The sequence below is a fragment of the Gordionus sp. m RMFG-2023 genome, chromosome 3, assembly GCF_954871325.1.
Source record: "Gordionus sp. m RMFG-2023 chromosome 3, tfGorSpeb1-WG-v2, whole genome shotgun sequence".
Lineage (NCBI taxonomy): Eukaryota > Metazoa > Nematomorpha > Gordioida > Chordodea > Parachordodidae > Gordionus > Gordionus sp. m RMFG-2023.
In genome coordinates this window covers 32,452,807-32,474,343 of record NC_088777.1, presented here as the reverse complement: position 1 = coordinate 32,474,343, position 21,537 = coordinate 32,452,807, and the positions used below count along the sequence as shown (strand labels likewise).

At 25.4% G+C, this 21,537-nt stretch overlaps 1 protein-coding gene across 1 annotated transcript; it reads right to left on the bottom strand.

The window, feature by feature from the left end:
- Window positions 1-20,729: 20,729 nt before the first annotated feature.
- LOC135926553 (stress-associated endoplasmic reticulum protein 2-like) lies at window positions 20,730-21,288 on the bottom strand. Its single transcript, XM_065462472.1, is given in 2 exon segments — window positions 20,730-20,949; window positions 21,002-21,288. Coding segments are annotated over 2 exon segments (240 nt in total). The 5' UTR covers window positions 21,201-21,288; the 3' UTR covers window positions 20,730-20,908.
- Window positions 21,289-21,537: the final 249 nt, after the last annotated feature.

Genomic DNA, 21,537 nt, shown 5'->3' with positions numbered 1-21,537 from the left:
AAAAAATAGAGGTTTCTTTGAGATTTAATTAATGAGTAGGTTTAGAAGCGAAAAATAGTAGAAAGTTTGTAATGAACATATTGCAGGCGTTATTGATCAAAATCTCTTCATTTTTTGTTTATACGTGTATATTTAGGTGTTAAACATAATCCTAAAAAATATTTTGAAAATATTATGATTTGACCGAATGCCGGGCTTAAAACCGACCAATTACTAAATATTCGATCGACCAAATTTGGTGTTAATATTATTTGGAAAATAATCATTTTTGGTTTATTTATCTATAAATACGTGCAAATCATTATCCCAAAAAATATTTTAAAAATATCGTGATTTGACAGAAAACCGATATGAAACCGGCCCAATGACTAAATACTGTCTTGCTGGCGTTATACATGGAAAATTCTTTATTTTTGGTTTATACGTGAACAATAACGTGTTAAGCATTATCCTAATTAATTTTTTGAAAATATTATGATTTGACCGAATGCCGAGCTTAAAACCGACCAATTACTAAATATTCGATCTACCAAATTTGGTAGTAATATTATTTGGAAAATTCATTTTTGGTTAATTTGAAACCGAAATACTGCGTTGCTGGCGCTCTCCATGTAGAATTCTTCATTTTTGGTTTATAAGTTAACAATAAGGTTAAGCATTATCCTAAATTATTTTTTGAAAATATTAAGATATGACCGAATACCGAGCTCAGATAATCTTAATTATAATAAATTTTTTATCTCCAAAAAAAAATAATTTCTATAAAAAATCATCCCTCCCCTCACCTCCATCGAAAATCTCGGGTTCCTGTTATTTTTTTATTTCATAGAAATTAAAAATACAAAATTATAATTTTTTAAAAAAATAATTTTTTAAAAAATAATTTGGCATATTCCTAAAATAAATAAAAATTAATGTGCATAAAAAAATAAGAAACAAATAAATAAATAATTTTAAATATTTTCCGTTAAAATTTATTATTATTATATAATTATAAATATTCTTTTTGTGATAAAATGCCTGATTTCCTGCCCTATATGAATCGGTAAGTTCTATAAAATTATAAATATTAAATTTTTTTTATATTAGATAAATTGAGAAGCCATCTCCTGAGGTGGCTCTCGAAATTCTTAAAGAGATAAAAAGTGAAGATATTGTGCCTATGATGTATCATTCTTCAAATGGATTAGTCGGGTATGTTGATGTAATTACTAAGCATATATTAGAGAGAATTCAACCAACAATATTGTTGAAGTAAATATAAATATATATATATATATTACAAAAACAATCAGAGACTTTTAACCTTGGCCCCGGGTATATGTAGCAGGCCATGTTTTAATTTTTTAAAATATAAAAAAAACAATGGCCGTACCGAAAAATTTTGTAAAATAAAAATTCTACCCGGGTTGGTATTTTTTTTAAAAAATTCGGCCAGGCCGTTTAAAAGGAAAATCTGCTTTTATATGAATATTGATTAGATAATATGAACTATATTAAACTTTTATTTGAATCATTTTTAATTGTTTAAAAAATAATGAATATTTTTTTAAAAACAAACTATATTATTAAGATTTTCACCATGGAAAACGATTGGGGATGGAAATTGCCAATATCGTGCTGTGTCATTAGCAATTTTCGGTGAAGAAACGTACCATATTTATTTACGTATTATAGCCGCAATCGAGGTCATACTCAATAGAGACTTTTATGATTTACAAAATGTTAATTATATTGTACCAGTTTCCATGAGAGAACGTATTTTATTTTATTCTTATAATCATACTTTAAATAACATACATAAAATAGGGGATTGGTCGGGCATGATTATTATTTTTGTTTAAAGTGGTGCTTTAAATACGCCTATTAAATCTTTTTGTCCCCTTTTATCATTTAATTTATTAAGCCCAAGTCCTTATACCCTTGATATACATGGTCGGGATGTAAGCAGATGTTCTGATATAAAAATTAACATAATGTGGACATCTTGTAGTATACCCGATGATATTTTAAATATTTCTATAAATCATTTTATTTATTTACAAAAGCTTAATTTCAACCCACATGATAAAATAGTTAATATTGACAGTTCATTTGATACTATATCTATTAATGAATCCCATGATTTTATAACTATTACGGATAATGTTAAAAAATCGAATTTAAATTATATAAACTCTTCCCCAATTAATGATATCAGCGGTAATTTTGATAAAAAATCTATTAAAGAATCGCCTAAATTTATAACTATAAAATCAAATTTAAATCATTCGGTCAAATCATAATATTTTCAAAAAATTAATTAGGATAATGCTTAACACGTTATTGTTCACGTATAAACCAAAAATGAAGAGATTTTCTATGTATAACGCCAGCAAGACAGTATTTCGGTTTCAAATCGGTTATCGGTCACATCGCGATATTTTTAAAATATTTTTTGGGATAATGATTTGCACGTATAGATAAATTAACCAAAAATGAACATTTTCCAAATAATATTAACACCAAATTTGGTAGATCGAATATTTAGTAATTGGTCGGGTTTAAGCTCGGCATTCGGTCAAATCATAATATTTTCAAAATATTTTTTAGGATAATGTTTAACACCTAAATATACACGTATAAACCAAAAATGAAGAGATTTTCTATGTATAACGCCAGCAAGACAGTATTTCGGTTTCAAATCGGTTATCGGTCAAATCGCGATATTTTTAAAATATTTTTTGGGATAATGATTTGCACGTATTTATAGATAAATTAACCAAAAATGAACATTTTCCAAATAATATTAACACCAAATTTGGTATATACACGTATAAACCAAAATGAAGAGATTTTCATATATAACGCCAGCAAGACAGTATTTCGGTTTCAAATCGGTTATCGGTCAAATCGCGATATTTTTAAAATATTTTTTGGGATAATGATTTGCACGTATTTATAGATAAATTAACCAAAAATGAACATTTTCCAAATAATATTAACACCAAATTTGGTCGATCGAATATTTAGTAAGTGGTCGGTTTTGAGCTCGCCATTCGGTCAAATCATAATATTTTCAAAATATTTTTTAGGATAATGTTTAACACCTAAATATACACGTATAAACCAAAAATGAATAGATTTTGATCAATAACGCCAGCAATATGTTCCTTACAAACTTTCTACTATTTTTCGATTCTAAACCTACTCATTAATTAAATGTCAAAGAAACCTCTATTTTTTAAATTTTTTTTAGGTTTTTCACATGTATTTACACCCAAATACAAAAAAGCGCTATCCAATATTTATTCTGGTTTCCTAAAAATATATTTTCATATTTATGTATTTAACGCCCTCTTATGGATATAAATTTGTTAAATTTTGTAATTGAAAAATAAAATATAAGTTGTAATAAGCTAGTAAATATATTTTTTTTCCAATAATATTTTAAGTAAAAATAGAATTTTAAATTATTTGATTTTTAATATCAATTTTTTAATTAATTAAAAATTGATATATGTAAAATAAAAAAAATGTTTTTGAAAAATTTTTTTTAAAAGATATTATATCATCAAATTATGATTGATTATGATTAATTGCTTTTTAGCAAGACAGTTTAGCAAGGCAATTTAGCAAGACAGTATTTAGTCATACCCCAAAAAAATTTATTAAAAAAATCATATAACACAAAAAATAAAAAAAAATTAGCGATCAATATATCAAGAAAAAATTTATTTAATGATTAATGAGAATTTTGATTGATTAATTCCTTTCTTTACGAGAAAAATATTAAAATAACATTACATTATAATATATTAAAAAATTGGAAATTTTAAGAACTTTTCATATTAATTTTGTAATAATTTGCGGTCTTATTTTAATTATATAAATTTTTAAATTAAGTTTTTGATTAAATTATATTTCGTTATGATTTTATATGAATACAATTTTTAAAAAATGGAATTTTTGAATTTTTAAGTTTTTTTTTAAAAACTAAATTGATAGTAAGTATATAGATATTGTAAGTACTGGACTACGAAGTAATTAACAAATATAAATTAAATGATCAATTTTATTTTAATATTTTTTTGTCGAACATTCAAAGGGAAAAGGCCAACATTTTTAACGTATTTTAAATATTTTTATATCATTGAACTCAGAATTAAATTTCCTATCTAAAAATGCTTAGAAATATTTTTTTACGTTTTCGGTTCGAAATATATTTTTTTTTGTCTCGAAAACATACATAGGGAAAAGGCTAACATTTTAAACGTCATTTCAAATATATTTATATCATTGAACTCAGAATTAAATTTCCTATCTATATATGCTTAGATGTATTTTTTTACGTTTTCGGTTCGAAAAATATTTTCTTTGTAGCGAAAACATTCAAAAGGAAAAGGCTAACATTTTAAACGTAATTTTAAATATTTTTATATCATTGTACTCAGAATTAAAATCTCTATCCAAAAATGCTTAGATGTATTTTTTACGTTTTCGGTTCGAATAATATTTTTTTTGTAGCGAAAACATTCAGATGGAAAAGGCTAACATTTTTAACGTAATTCAAATATATTTATATCATTGAACTCAGAATTAAATTCCCTATCTAAATATGATTAGATGTATTTTTTTACGTTTTCGGTTCTTTTTCTCTGAATGTTTTCGCGACAAAAGAAATATTTTTTGCACCGAAATCGTAAAAAAAAAGCATTTTTGGATAGAGAATTTAATTCTGAGTTTAATTATATAAAAATACTTAAAATTACGTTTAAATTGTTAGCCTTTTCCCTTTGTGTGTTTTCGCGACAAAAAAAATAATTTTCAAAATTTACCATTAAATTTATATTTGTTAATTACTTCGTAATACTATCAATTTAGTTTTGAAAAAAAAACTTAAAAATTCAAAAATTCAATTTTTTAAAAAATTGTATTCATAACGAAATATAATTTAATCAAAAACTTATTTTCAAAATTAATATAATTAAATTAAATTTAAACCACAAATTATTACAAAGAATTAAAAAATTGAAAGATCTTAAAATTTCAAATTTTTTAATATATTATAATGTAATGTTTTTTTTTAAAAAAATTGTAATATTTTCTCCTGAAGAGAGCAATAAATCAATCAAAATTCTCATTAATCACTTTCTTTGTTATTTTTTATTTTCAATATTATTTTTTAGCTTTTCGTATCATGCATACAGCCTTTCGACTTATAGACCTTGCGTTTTTTAAATTTTGGGAAAAGATTTTTTCTCATTTTCCAAAGAAATTTCGCTATCTTCAACAATCTCACTCATTTTTAATAACTAGATTTATAATGCATATTTTAAAATATAAATTTAAATTTCAAAATTAAATTAAATTAAATAAAAGGATTAAAATTTTAGATTTAATAAAAAATATATTTTAATAATTTTTAGATGTATTTATTATGTAAAATTAAAAGTAGCGAGCTACCGCTATCGCTATTTTCTAAAAAAAGTAGCCAGCTAAAGCTACCGCTACTGAAAAAATTAGCGCGCTATAGTAGCATGCTATTTTAACAACACTGCTATACTAACCCCGACTATTGTCAAGTTCAGTTAGGCTCAAAAAATTGATTTAGTCGACTATATTAATCGATTAAGCATGTAGACTAAATGGGTCGACTATGCTGACTAAATTAGTTGTTTTGGTCGACTATATTAATTGTTTTAGTCGACTATATTAGTCATTTTAGTCGACTTATATTAGTAATTTAAGTCGATTAAATTAGTCGTTTTAGTCGACTAAATTAGTCGTTTTAGTCGACTAAATTAGTCGTTTTAGTCGACTATATAAGTCGTTTTAATCGACTATATTAGTCGTTTTAGTCGACTATATTAGTCGTTTTAGTCGACTAATAGACTAATTTAGTGGCTAAAGTTTTTAGTCGATTTCCATGACTATGACTATTAGTCATAGTCGAAAGAACTCGACTAATTAACAACACTAAAAAAAATTCTGATTCATCCCTCATCAAATTAAGGAGAATATCTTATTCCCCGTTATTCTTGACGGGCTTTCTGCTCGTTATGTATAATGTGTTTTTTATGTGATATCGATTGAAAAAATCAAGAAAAATCTAATTTACCATCCTTGACAGGCCAAATGATTAAAATGAAAGATAAAATAACCAAGTCCTACATAATGGAACGATTCAACGTTATCTAGTTTATATCTAGAAGAATATAGACATTCACTGTTTAATGAAGAGAGAAAATTTATATTGAAAGCATGTGAGAAATATATGATATTTCATATAAGCTTAATCTAATTTTAGCTAAATTATTTGACCCAGGGTTGTGCATTTGACCGGCCAAATAAGATTCGGTCAATTGGCCGTTATTTGATCGGTCAAATATGGTCAAATTCAAATAAATGGTTTTTAAGACAATATTAATGCTGTTTTATATATAATAGTAAAAAATGTATATGTATATTAAATTATTTTCTAAATTCTATAATGAATGTTTCGCTCTTTATGGCAGAGCCTTGTTCTAATTTATATTCAATCTTATCATTTTCTTTAACATTTTTTAATCAATCTTAGGTTATGATATACTCCTGCCAATTTTCAGGTTGTCGAGATCTTCAATCGAATTTCTTAGACACTTCTCTTAATATTCAATATGAACAAAGCCCATTCCAACAACTTGAGCCCGAAATCTGATTGTTTTTTATGAAAGTTACTGTTTCCACATATTTTGGCTATTAAATACTCCGCTTTTACTACTGAAATTTATGATTTTACTTAAAATATTTTGATGATCATCTCTTTATGAAACGACTAATTTTTGTATTATGTCATATGCTTCATCAAACTAAAGTAAGATGCTCCCTTTATATTGGGAATCCAATAAATAATCAGCAGTGCAGTGAGAGCACATGTATTTGGATTGTTTTCTTTTTCAAACTTATTTTTAATTTTTTTTCTTTAGGTTGGTAAATTATAAAATCATGGACATGATTGCATTATGTGTTTTCTAAATTAAGCATCTTGTTTTTTACGTAAGCCAAGGTCAATAATGTAAAATTTTAGTATTTCAGACTGAATATGTCCATAGAACATAATGTTTTGGCCAACAAATGTAGTGGTTGAGAGAATTTAGAGCATAAAATAAATAGTATAAATAATTTAACTACTAATACTTTATTAATTAATATAAATATTAAATAATTAAAATAAGAAATTAAAATTAAAAATTATGTTCGAAAAATCATAATCCTTCTTTTTTTTAAGTAAAATATTCCCGATTATATATACTTTCTTTTCCTATTCATTTACATCGTCTTTATTCAAAAATCTAATAATTCGTTACGTTTTTCTGTTTAATAATCGATTTGAATATTACTTCTTTTTCCTCTATTTTATTTCAAAGTAATTTACATATTACAACACCCTTACACTTAGATTAGGCCCCACATCCTGCGAAATACCAATATTCGAGCATGTATCAAATTGCTGTTTTATTTCCTTTGCTCACTTACATCACCGATAGATTCTGTTTCTTGTCTTAGTCTGTTATTGATGAGCTCTTAGCACTGACAACTTGATTAACTAAACGATACACGATTGCTAGTCAACGATTATCGATACTACGTCTCAAATTCTCCTGATAAATTAATTTGGTCTTTTGCTCGTTTCTAACGTTCTCTTGTAACTAATGATCATTGCTTTATATCGGTCAACGATGTGCGATGCTTGATCTACGATTAACGATTGTTTTCCCGAATTCTTGTTTTTAAGATCATCGATTTTGTATCCTATACTAAAGTTTTGATAAGCAATTGGCGATAATTGGTCAACGATTAACAATTGCATCCTGGTCTTGACCACTTGTTCTATCTAGTCGCTTGTCACTTTATCAACTTCGTCTTAAGATCTCTTATACGATAAATATTTCTTTTATCTTTTGATCTCAAATAAAAATTCGATCTCTACGTGAGCTCAATTGCGACATAAAATTTCTAATGACGAAAAGCTGTTTCTCTTTATGAAGATTTTTGGTTAATCCACAACCTATTATTATATAAAACGATTACTTGTACCTATAAAGATCTCTTGTGACGAATTCTTTATAGCTAAATGACTAATTATATTCTTTTCTGAATTACGACCATTAATATTGATACCATTGATTTATTGCTCTCATTCTTTGTATTAATGTCGATAGTAATTTCATACATCTCCTTCCCCCTTTATTTAGAATTTCTTTTCAGTTAATTAGACTGAATTGTTGTAATTGCCCTGTCGCCTCCTATCTCCAACACCATTGTCATAGTTGGTAGAATTTAGGATTGGGAGATTAGAACCATTGTCAAATTTTAGTATTTTAAGTAGACTGAATATGTCCATAGAACATAATGTTTCGGCCAACAAATGTAGTGGTTGAGAGAATTTAGATCATAAAATAAATAGTATAAATAAACTACTAATACTTTATTAATTAATATAAATACTAATTTCATAATCATAATTAAAATAATAATTTAAAATAATATAAAAAAATTAAAATTAAAAATTAAGTTCGTAAAATCATAATCCTTCTTTTTTTAAGTAAAATATTCCCGATTATATATACTTTCTTTTCATATTCATTCATCGTCTTTATTTTATTCAAAAATCTAATAATTCATTACGTTTTTCTGTTTAATAATCGATTTGAATATTACTTCTTTTTCCTCTATTTTATTTCAAAGTAATTTACATATTACAACAAATAAGATAGCTAAATGTTTATGAATAGTTTAAAATTTTAAATTTTTTGTCCAAAATATCATTTAATTTATTATTGATAATTTCTCACGGACAAATATCCAACTTCTTCAACAGCTGCTTTCAGTGCTTTCTTGCATATTTATATTTGCTCATTACATTTTATTTATGATACCCATCTTGTTTGGATAATTGTAAATAATATAATATAAATTGGCAATTAGTAATTTTCTCAAACCATGCTTAAGTAAAATTTTTATATTTATTTATATATTTAAATCCAATCAAATTATAATGAGAAAAATTCTTTTTTTTTATATTTCAAATTGAAATTCTAATATTTTAATAAGAAAATTTTATATTTTTATATAAAATTATAATTAAATCGATGCCTTGATGATACAAATATATTTTAAAATAATTTGTAAAAATTAGATTGATAAATATGCTTTAAATACATAATAGTTCAATAAATAAATATAGTTATTCACCAATAAGAGTATTTGACCAGGTCAAATACTCCTTCTGTCAATTGACCGACTTGACAACCTTGATTGGACCTCTTTTAAGGATTAGTTTAATTACCAAAAATAATAAAATATTTATCACTTCAAATGATAACATCTACATTTAGAGAACTGCACGGGCTGTCCGTAGCCCGACCCGACCCGACCCGACCCGAAAATATATATAATAATATTAATATCTTAAATAGTTAGTATAATTTATAATATTAATTATAAAATCATATTATTTAAGATTTATCACATTTTAGGATTAAAATGTCAATCATATTAACATGTCATGTCATTATTAATTATTATTTTATAAACCTAACAACCGGATACCAAACTATTTTATTACTAAATTGTGTTTCTCGTAAATTACAAGATAAGACATATTTTATGTAAGTTTTATTTATTATTTATCTAGCCTATACATTGTCTTTTTTAACATTTGTTTTAACCCTTCACTACAAAGGTAGAAAAAACTCCCTTAACTACAAAGGTGGGGTCTATTTTACCCCAAATTTTGATTAGATATATCTCAAAACATATTAAAAATTGAGATCTAAAATTTTGAGTATATATTTAAAAAATATTGGAGATAATAAATACAAAATCTTAGATTAATATTTACTTCCAAAAAAAAGTTAGACAAATTTTCCTAAAATTACTGAAATAAAATTTTCTTTTTCAGTACTTCCTTTAATTATTTTATTATCACTAAATAAAATTCAAAAAATTCAAATTTTATTAAATCAATGTTGAATAATGATAATTACATAAATTTTATAAAAAAATATCATATATCAAAAAAAATATTAATCATCAAATATGTAAAATTTTGAGATAATTTCTGGTTTTAACAATTCACCAGTTGTTACATCAATTTTATTATCATAATGTAGTGTTGAAAGCAACACTACATTCTTATACCTTTTTGGTATATATGAAACTATAGTAGTATTTTCTTTGATCCAAATAAACTTGAATATATATCTCTTTTTTTATTAAAAAATAATGCAGGTAACTGCTTTTTATTTTTTTTAATAGTCCCTACTATTGTTAGGGAATGTGAAGATATTAAATAATTAGCTAGTTCATAGATAGTAAACCAATTGTCCATTGTAATATTACTATTACTTTTTGAAATTAGTTGAATTAGTCTTTCAACTACATCAAATGGCTTGTTTGACAATTTATATGGCCCTTCTGGCTGATTTTGCCAGTAAGAATCAACTAGAGCATATATTTTCAGACCATATTTTGATGGTTTATTTGGCATATATTGCCTAAATGGACATTTTCCTTTGAATGCAGGAAGCATTTCATCAATAATAACATATTGTCTAACAGAATAGTATTATTGCAATTATCATTAAAAATATCAAAAATTTCTCTAATATGTATGGCTTTATCAAGTGCTTTCCTTGTATTTCTTGTATTCATATCATCAAATCTAAACACTTTCAATAGAAATTGGAATCTATTTATATTCATAGTATATCTAAATATATCAACACCAAATCCATCCTTATTCCATAAATCTCTTATATTTTGATGACTGGATTTATAAACTCCGGAATATATCATTACATTTTAGATTAGTTAATCGCCTCGCATAAATGATGCTTATTATATAATCGTTATAATTTTTAAATTCGCTTGTATATTAATCGTTTTATAATATTTTTTACAAATTTAATAAAATGCAACTTAATATATATCTTGAATAGATTATGGCCGTCAAATAAACTTTTATTTAAGGTGGCTGAACTGAATAAATACACATAAATTTTTTTTTGGTTATTATAATATTAAAACTTAAATTGCAAAATTTTATTCGGGTCGGGCTCGGGTCGGGTTGAATTAAAAAATGTGTGCTCGGGCTCGGGTCGGGCTCGGACAAAAAAAATTTTAAATTCGGGCTCGGGTCGGGCTCGGGTTGCGAAAAAATTACTTTGCAGTTCTCTATCTACATTCAACCTTTGAATTTTTGTATCTTAAGTCTTTATATTCATTTTAGACATCAATGGTATATTATCTAAGAGATTACAATTTTTATTTTTCAAAAATTTTAGACGGAAGTATATATTATTTTAATAAATTATTTATTAAAGATCACCATTCAATTTCAGTAGAAATTTATTGCCCAAATCAAATAATATGTCTCATATTAAAGATCACCATTCAATCTCAGTAAAATTTATTGCCCAAATCAAATGATATGTCTCATTTATTTTCTATGAATCAAAATTCAATAAAATAAATATTATCTTTATAAAATATTGAACATCTAAGACTCTCATTTTTTTTCTATGAATCAAAACTCACTATATATCATCGTTAAAATATTGATTTAGATCACCATTCAATCTCAATAGAAATTTCCTCTTTCTCAAATCAAAAAATCGAACTCATTTTTTTCAAAATTCTAAAATATATATCATCTTTATAAAATATTGATTAAAAATGACTATTCAACTTATTAAACTTTAAATGTTGCATTAGGTTTTTATTACGTCAATATCTAATCCATTTTTCACAGTGTATTTATTTCATCTGTATCGAGGCATTTTAGAAGCATTATTGGTATGTTAAAATGTATCGTTAACGTACGTTTTAAATGTATCGTTAACGTACGTTTTAAATGTATCGTAAAAATTCAGAATATTATAAAGTGAAATTCCCTATAATTTTTATACATATATATATTATTTTAGAGGAACCCTATTGATTTTAATAAATTTTCAAATACAAGCCTGTGTCTCAGCTAGACCTGTAAAATACGAATTGTATTCGTACGAATCAAATAATTCCGCATTCGTAGTACGAATAATTAATAAATAAATCATCCGATTTAAAATTAAACCATCCGATTTAAAATTAAACTTTTCAACATTTGGCGGGCGGATTAAAATTTTTTTTAAATAAATGGGCAAGCGGATGAATTTTAAAAAAAACTATGGATAGGCGGGCGGTTTAAAAAATTTTTTGTAACGACGAATACGAGGGGTTGTTGGCTAAAACCCACTCATTGCAAACCCCTAATTTGCATTCGCAAATTACGAATTGATTCTGTTGTTTACTATTACAATATTACTAATATTTATAAACACGTCGCCTCATTGTTAACATTTTTTAAATATATATATTTTCTGTATTACTATGATTAGTTGTGAAACTTCATATATTCAACTTTCATATAAACTTAATTTGAAATCTCGTCTTTTGGCAATAAATTAACTGTACCTGACAAGCATTTATCTCAACATTGTGTCATTCCTTGTTTATTTAGGTGAAATTAGAACAGCCCTGACAAGGCCTTTTATCAAACTTTTTCAACAAATGTGTCATTTTTGGTATTGGCCAATTCAATATTGACCCTGTCCGAATCCCCTTGTTAAGCCAATTTATATATCCTTCCGTAGACGCTTCCATTTTCAGGTCCAGTTTACCAAAATTCCTGATAGTATATGTCTAAAATATAGATACCATGATTCTCCTAACCGTCTCTCTTGGGAGCCGCAGTTATTACGATTAAATAATAATTCCTTCTAGACCTAGTCTTATCTCGTCTTTTTTTAATAATCTAATAACACCAATTTTAGAATAAAAAACAACGATAAAGTATGAATTATATTTTTGCTAATTAAATTTTTTTTAGTTAATTCTTAATAATTGTTTTTTTTAATTTAGTTAAATTAAATTCACTTCCAGAAAATTCATCCTACAGGAATTTGGGATTTCCGGTTTTTATTAAATGAATAAACATTTTAGTTATGGAAATTTATTTAAAATATTTAAAGTTTTATTAGTGAAGATCAACCAAGAGCAGTTTAGACCACTAACACTGAAGATTTTAATGGTAGTTAGCCACATGCATATTGATATAGAAACTAAATAAAATCCATTTATTTTTATCTCTAGAATTCCTCTGCATGCAGATAATCATTTTTTAGAAAGTGGTCTAAACTGGTCTAGTTGACCTTCCCTGTATTTTTTGTATTGTGTTAATAATGATAGTGCTAAAGAAATATTTCAGTTTTTTGGAGGAAATTTACTGAATTCTTAAACCACAATATTTAATGTGATTTTTGAAAATTATTTCCCATGTAATATATATGATATTGGTTATTTTTGTAATAAATTAAATCTAAGATAAATAAGGATATTAAATAAAATAAAAGTGATTTTTCCCCTTAGATTTTTTATATTTTAGTGATAAAAGTCCCTTTAAAAAAATATCAATAACTGTCTAGGATATAAGTATAATATTTTCAAACTTGTTAACATACCTTTTTAAAAAGAGCTGGTTCATGCTATTTAGTTTTTAAAAGGAGATAGCTTATGCTCCAAATTAAAAAGAAGAGCACCACCTACTCCTAAGATTCTAATTTTTTTAATAATATAAATAAAGTATAATTATATTTTTTTCAATTTATATATTTTATTCAAAGAAAATGGTGTATCAAAAAAATATATAATCTTATTATTTGCTTTAAACAGTAGCAAATTTTATAAAAGAATATGATAAACAACCATACATCTCCCCCAAAATTTAAGCAATACTAAAGAAGCACATAACAGGAGCAAGAAGGAAGAGGAGTATAATATTTTATATAAATATTTTTTAAATCGTTATAATTATCGTATATATTTATTATAGTATTATTTATTAAAAAATATTTGTCTAATATATTTCCTTCCTGATAGTCTATTTGATTGACTACAAAAAAAATCTTCTAAATCAATGTAATGCATTTATGGTGTGAAAGTAGGTATATTGGTATATGAAATTTGTTTCCTTGCAAAATTAATCAATTTATTTTTTGTTCTCTATTTTGATCCTTTTTTAATACTTTAATAAATTTCTTCATGAGAGTTAAAGCGCATATTCCTGTTATGACATAAATGATTCTTGAAATTTTTTGCTAAATATTTTATCTAACAAATATGGAATAATATGAATTCCATCTAGTGGTATTTGGTGATATCAAACATCTTCCCAATTTTTTAATTATATTATTGACATTTGTGTACATATTTTGTTTATTCCATAAAGACTGATACTTTTGAAATGAGCTTTATGACATAATTTTAGAGCTTTCTCTGCATCTGTGGCCACTAAATTAATAATGTGGTAGGCATATCTTGAATACTGTGGTAGAAAGTCATAAACTTCTACTGTTATTCAATACATCATTGATATTCACACCTTGAAAATCCTCCAAAACCTTTATCCCCAAACATTCTAAAAAATCAATAGTGAGCTTACCTTCAATTTAGCTGTAACAGCTAATTGGATTGACTCAAAATCATTGCAATGGAAGTCTGTAGCCTTGGCCTTAAAACAAGTTGTTTCATTAAGATTCGCCTCTTTTAGAAGAGAAAAATATTTACTGTAGGATGGAAACAGAAATTTTATTTCATTCAATTCAGTATATTCTAGCTGGTAACCAGAGTTGGGCAGTACCGCGAATACTTGTATCTAAGATACAAGATACTTTTGTATCTTGTACTCAGTATCTTTTTGACCTTTTTAATAAGATACTAGTATCTGTATCTAAGATCCTTTATTTTGAAAAGAATCTTGTATCTTTTCTATTTTCTTGACAAAGATACAGATACAGATTCTTTTTAATATTCATGTTTAAATAAAACATTTACATATTACACAATGTAACTTTATATTCTTCGTGGAATCTATTATTTTCTTTATTTTTTTCCTGCTATATTTAAATATATTGATTACCAAAATTAGTTGGAAATTTTACAGGTTACAAAGTTTGATAGATTAAAAATAACAACACCAAAACTAACTAAGTAAAGGATATATTTTATATATAATATTTTTTAATTTGCAGCAGCGTCTACATGAGCGGGAGGGGTAGGAACAGTTTGCATCTTATTTTTTGAGGGGAGTAGGCTGCTTTAATGGGGGTAAGGGACAGGCTGCTTTAATTGTGGTAAGATAAAATTTTTGGATGGTTATCTATTAAATTTTCAAATAAAACTTTCTGCTATCATTTCAGCAAGCTCATAATGCCATAATAATTAATTCATTGTAAATAATGGAGGTTTTAATTGAATTTATTATCTAAAAAATAAATTCTTTATATTCACAAAATATCGATAGTTGGTAGTAGAGATAGATTAATTTAAGTTATCCTTTATAAATTCTCTAAAAAGAGTATCAATAAATTTTAAAGGTAAAAATAATAATAGGGAGACACCGCCACTGAAGGCGGTGAATAATTTTTAGGGGGGTAGTGAAAGCTTTTTGAAGGGGGTTTGCATCCAGTGAAAATCCTGTCATGTAGACGCTGATTTGCTGAATGATTAATATTCATAGTGAAGAAAGTAGTGAAGATGAAATTATGGAGATAGGTTCTCCTGAATCAAATCTGAATCATAAAATCCTAGATGGAAAATTTTATAAGATAATATATGTGAAAAAGGACAAGGTACAAGCGGAATGTCAAACTTGTACAAATAAAAAAGTTATTAAAGGATCAACAAACTCATCTATAATTAAACATCTTAAGGTATTATATTATATTTATACATTTTTATTTTATTAATTAACATACTTAAGTCCCTCTTAGATAATGGTTATTTTAAAAATTTTTATAGAAGATGGTTGATTATCAAATTAAAATCATTTTGGATATATATTTTTTATTTTTAATTATTTTAACAAGTTCTCTTATCAGAAGAAATATTTAAGCTACAATTGATATAATATAACATTAGATAATTTTAAAAGGCTCTAAATAAAAGAAATTACATTACAGTATTTATTTACTAAATTTAAACAATTTAGAATGCATAATAGAATGTTATGTATTTAATAATTAAATAATATAATGTTGTACATTATTTTCATATTTTTTTTATAATGATTTTGCATGAAATATATTAAAAAATTTGAAAAGGGATTTGACTGATATTTATAAGATGATAAAATAAGTAAATATGATATTACAAGCACAGACAGAATTAATAAATCAGATTAGAAAATGAAACTAATTTAAAAAATACATAAATATCATAAACAAGTGATAAAAACTTATTAAAGATAAATGAATAAAATAAAACTAGTATATTTTTTTTATTAGAGATGTCATTTAGCCATATTCTCTGAATATAAGCTATATTTAAAACAGCACAGAAAAAAACCTCCAAATTCTAATACCATAAAAAAAATGATTCAACCTAATATATCAGAATCATTTAATACAATTACAAATAAAATAAAACCAACAATTACCCAAAATAAAATTGATATGTGAATTTATTGTCAAAGGTTTACATCCTTTGAGCCTAGTTGAACAGCCTGAATTTGTTACAATGATGAAAGGTTAGATTATTTTATATAGATTAATATTGATATGATATTCTAGATATTCTTAGTAATATTGGATGATTTAAAATATTTTCAAGGAGGTCTTTGCAGAGAAGAATAGAGGAAATTTTTGAAAATCATGTAGATACTTTAAAAAATATTTTAAAGGCCCAATCATATATTTGTACCACGGCAGATTTGTGGTCTACAAAAACCTGTAGTTTTATGGGAATAACAGCTCACTGGGTATTTATATCGTATTTTAATTTTTTTTATAAATTATTTTCAAAGATAACAAGAGAAACTCTTGAAAAACAATCAAGAGCCTTGGCATGTAGAAGAATGCCTGGCAGTGGCACACATTCATTTGATAAAATTGCCGAGTTATCGGAAGAAGTCTATAGAGAGTATGGGATTTCTAATAAACTAATTGCTACTGTCACAGATAATGCATCCAATTTTGTAAGTCATTTAGTGAATATGGTGTGAAATTAAATGCTATTGACAACGATTTTGAGGATGAGGATGATCTATTAGAGTTTAATGAAATCAATGATGGTACAGATTTTTTTTAGAATTTTTTTAAAATCTTTATCTTTAGATGATATAAACAAAATAATAATACCCAGGCACATCAGATGTGACTGCCACACTTTGTCCTTAATTGCAACTAAAGATATTATTTCATCAATATCAAGCTCGAAGAATCTTGAAAAGATTCATTATGGACTAATGGGGAAATGCACAAAATTTTGGAATGCATGTGGAAGGCCCAAATCTTCTGAAAAGATCAGGTGGTATTCAGCTAAAGGTTCCATGCATAACGAGATGGAACAGTTTATATGATAGTATGACTTCATTATTAAAATATAAATCCGATTTAAAATTATTATTTGAAACAATTGATAGTCCTAATTTAAAAGAAGTGGATATTGTTTATATGGAGGAATATTGTAAAGTTTTAGGCCCTATAGCAATTGCATTAGACAAACTACAAGGGCAGAGTAGTACATTTTATGGGGAATTAGTGCCCATACTATTTGTAGTTAAAAGGGAATTAGGTAAACTTGAACATTCAAGTTTACAATATTGTCTACCTCTATTAAAAGCTGTCCAAAATGCCATGGGCAAAAGATTTGGAAATTTTTTTTCTTATGATGATGAATATAATGAGACCTTTTTGGCCCCATTATCACATCCATATTTTAAGAACCTATGGATTGAATCTAATAATAAAAAAAAATATTTTCAAAATATATTATTAAATGAAGCCTTAAATCTTGCATCTATAGAGTACAATCAAGCTCATGCTATTAAATCTGTAGATTTAGTATCTAATGAAGAAAATTATGATTATTTTTCTTTTGGTGAAGCAAATGTTGTTGAGTTCAACAATACAAACAACATTGATCTCGAGGTTTTAAATTATATTAAAGACCACCAAAAAACACTAGAAATGCTAAATTTTTATCCTTTAATTAAGGAAATTGTTTTTAAATATAATACTGCCATACCTTCATCAGCTCCTGTTGATAGGTTATTTTGTTTTAACACAATGCTAAATATGCCAAAAAGGTAAAGGATCAATGATAAATTATTTAAAAAAATAATAATTTGATTTAATTTTTTTTATTTTTCAAATTTTCAACTCACATTAAATATACTACTCTCACTTTCCTGTTTATGCTATTAATGGGCAAAAGATAATATTAAAATCTCTGGTTATTATAATTAATTCATCAATAAATATTTAATTAATTATTGTAAATATTGATTCTTATTATGAGTATGTTATGTTCTTCACAAATAAATAAAAAAAACTGTATTTTATAAACTATTCTAATTTAATTGGTAATGATAATAAAAAGTATCTTGTATTTAAGATACTCTAGTTTAGTAAAAGATACAAGTATCTTTATCTTGTATCTTCTTGATATTTTGAAAAAGATACTAGTATCTTTATCTAAGATTCACTTTTTTATAAAGAATCTGTATCTAGATTCTTTTTCTGGAGGACCTGCCCAACTCTGCTGGTAACAATACTATATCGTCTTTTATGTTTTATGATTTGGAAAAGAGAATAAAAAAATATAAATAATAGAGGTGTACTGATACCCCCTTTTGGAGGCCAATCCGATATTTCCAATATTAAATTGATATCAGCCGATTACCAATCCGATATCATATCTAATTTTGTATTCTGTAAAGATAACAATGATTTTAATTTTTAATATACTTTTTATTAGTATTAGTATAACATCTATAATTTAACTATACCATAACTTAAATCATTTAAATGTATTATAATGATCAGTTATAGTTTATATTCAATTCAAATGCAATTCTAAAAGTATATAAAATATTTTTATTGTTAAATCACTTTTATATAAAAGTAATACATTAATCTATATACATAATGAGTTATAAACAAATTTATATGAAATTTGATATAAATATTTAACATTAATATATCAAGATTTTTTTTAGAAATACCAAAATTAATTTATAAGAGATCAGCCTGCGGCGATGGTAACCGTCAATATAACCACCTTCATTAAAAACTGATTTTGAAAAGATTATCACACAATTTTATAAACAGAATGAGCAAAAAAATAACAATATGGCAGAATGTTTATTAATTTATTATTATTTAAAAAATATACATATGGATTTTGATTTTATTTATAAAAATAAATGATTTTAGATATAACTTTTTTTATTTTATATATTTTGTTAAAAAGCCATTTTATATCGGATCAAATTTTATAATATTGGCCGATAATCGATATTTAAAATGGGTGAAATATCGGCCCGATCCGATAAAAATATCGGTACATCCCTAATAAATAACAACTTGGATCAACATTTAATATTAAGATTATTTTTAATGAATGCAGTATAATTAAAGAAGCAAAGGAGGGGAACTCCTCCACTTTATCTCAAAAAGAGCTAACCACTCTCAATTTTTAAATACTGGAGCACCACAAATTGGGAGTGATAGCTAGCTCCTTTTTGAGATAAAGTGGTGCTCCAGGCTACATATTTTACAATAATGATCCTATACTGAGACAGTAATTATAAAATTATTCTATATATTTTATATCAGGTAAAGGTCTGCAAAGTCTGGCTCTTTATTTGGGCCAAGCAAAAAATTAACAATCCAGGCTGATTTTTTAATATATTTTTGTAAAATTCTGATAATTCATAAGATATATAGTTTTTAATTTAACCAGTCCCCTCAAAATAATTATTAATCCAGGCTGAGCAACCTTAGCCAAAACTTGAAACAGGGACCAGGTAAAAATTAATAAATTCCCACTGGGCTGGCCTAAAAATTTTGCCATTTATAGACCTCTAATCAAGACTTAATATTTGATAGTTTATTTTAACTATCAGAATCCTATAAAAATTCTTATTTAAATAAACTGATTTAGGATCCAAGCCTTTGTAATAGTAGTAATGTTGTTAAAGGGTTCTGCTGTGCAAATTTGATATATTACCTAAACTTAGCTATTTTGCCCAGAGATGGCAGAAAGGTTTAGACATCTATTGTCAAAATTTTAAGGCTTAGAGTGCACACAAATTGAACATTTCAATGCAGTATTTCAAAAGGCAAATAAAAAAACGTATTAAATTGAAATTAATTTATATATATTTTAAATAGGAAAAGTCGAAATTTAAAACAAAAAAAAGATAACCAATTTAAATGAATGCATTTAAAATGTAGCATTTGCAAATTATGTATTGAAATGTTCAATTTTGCACTGCACACTTAGGTAATATTATTTTTATTTTAAGAAATTGATTAAATGAAACCTTAACATCATTGCTTTATATATATTTTTGTAGTCCAGGGCTCTTAAATATTTCAATACATGTAGGGGTTAAATTTACTAATGATTTATTATTTAATTTTTTCTTGATTATTTGTTAATCGCATACTAAAATTTATTCTGCAAATGCAATCTTGGTGATTCTTCTAGTACTTGACTATTTCTAAACATTGGTATATTTTTTAAGATTATTTAATTTACTCAATACATCTAGTTCATTACAAATAAGTTTTAATACTTAAATGATGAATATATTGTTAAATTTTTCAAACAATCTTTTAGTTATCAAATATTATCTCAAACTGAAAAAGATAACATAATTAAAGATATTTAAAAATTTATTTAATTATTGTTTCCCATAAAAATTAATTTCCATCTTATATATTAAAACATTTGGATAAAATAAAAGGAATGAATGATATAATGTAAATATGTTAAATAAATAATGAGCATAAATAATAAAACATATTGCAATATATATTCCAATATTATTTTCCATTTAAAATCCACCTCTTATGCTTTGTATTATCTGAAATATGGCTAAATTTTATGAGGAAATACAATACATCAAAACATAATAAAAATTAGATACCAGAGCCACAAACTACAAATATGAAAAACGCCAAAAGTCCTTTACCGACTGGTGGACCTTGTTGCTTTATCTAATGTAACAGAGAATTTAGAAAAAATTCACATACAATATATATTACGTTCTTGCTCAATGTACCTCCTTGCGCAACAGTTTTCTGATATTTTTCATTCATTAACCTAATTCTTTGTTTGCTCCCCATGTTTTAATTGATTTATGTATTAAGATAATCTATTGACGTTTTGCCAGCTAGAAAATTAGTTGTGTACCACTAAGAATGAATGTTTAAAAATTTATAATCTTAACTCAAATATTTAAATGTGCATATATAAATATAGTTTTTCAATATTAATATATTTATATTCTTGACACTTTTATAGTTTCAAAGGTGTAGTCAGGATTTTGCTTGACGGAGTTTTCGCATCTTTAACCGCTTTTACATACCCTATATCACTAATGATCCCCAAAAATTAAAATTACATCTAACCTCCTTGAAAATCTGCCCAAACCTGTATTTTCCCCCCTACTACTTTGCTAAA